This window comes from Calidris pugnax, unplaced genomic scaffold, assembly GCF_001431845.1.
Source record: "Calidris pugnax isolate Ruff unplaced genomic scaffold, ASM143184v1 scaffold490, whole genome shotgun sequence".
NCBI lineage: Eukaryota > Metazoa > Chordata > Aves > Charadriiformes > Scolopacidae > Calidris > Calidris pugnax.
Window position 1 is genome coordinate 14,601 of NW_015091294.1, and position 759 is coordinate 15,359.

Below are 759 nucleotides of genomic sequence, written 5' to 3' on the forward strand. Positions count from 1 at the left end.
CTCCCCTCGCACCCTCCTGCAGCCCCTTTCTCTCCCATCACATCCCTCTCCCATCGCATCCCTCCCACAGCCCCTCTCTCTCCCATCCCATCCCATCCCATCCCACCCCATCCCATCCCATCCATCCCCATCCCATCCCATCCCATCCCCATCCCATCCCCATCCCATCCCCATCCCCATCCCCATCCCATCCCATCCCATCCCCATCTCCATCCCCATCTCCATCCCATCCCCATCCCCATCCCTATTCCCATCCCATCCAATCCCCATCTCCATTCCCACCCCATCCCATCCCATCCCGTCCCCACTCCAGTTTCACAAAGGAGCCAGGACCAACTGGTAACCCTTCCCAACCCAAACTGGGGGGTGATGGGACAGGCTCCCCCCAGCCCCAGCAGCACCCACCTCTGTGCCCGCAGCACCGCCTCCCGCAGCGGCAGCAGATGACGACCCCGATGGCCACCGTGGTGAAGGCGGCGGTGAGGACACACACCACCATGATCATGTCTGGCTCCGCATCTTTCAAAACCTCTGTGGAGCAACAGGGGGACGTGGGGACAGGAGCCAGACCCCCCCAGTGACACTCCCTGCCCCGTGCCCAGGGGTTCAGGTAGGACAGGTCCAGGTGATGGACACATCAGGGAGTGGGAGGGACCCTCAAACTGAGTGGTGTCACCCCTCCGAGGCTGTCCCCATCCCCATCCCATCCTCATCCCATCCCATCGCATCTCCATCCCATCCCATCCCATCCCCATCTCC

The 759-nt window shown here is 62.8% G+C and overlaps 1 protein-coding gene across 1 annotated transcript in view; it reads right to left on the reverse strand.

The window, feature by feature from the left end:
• The window catches only part of LOC106899072, a 16,151-nt gene that overhangs the window by 1,957 nt on the left and 13,435 nt on the right, over nt 1-759 (reverse strand). The window contains exon 4 of the mRNA XM_014960737.1: nt 406-531. Within this exon, the coding sequence (XP_014816223.1) occupies nt 406-531 (126 nt within the window). The remainder of the gene's footprint in view (nt 1-405; nt 532-759) is intronic.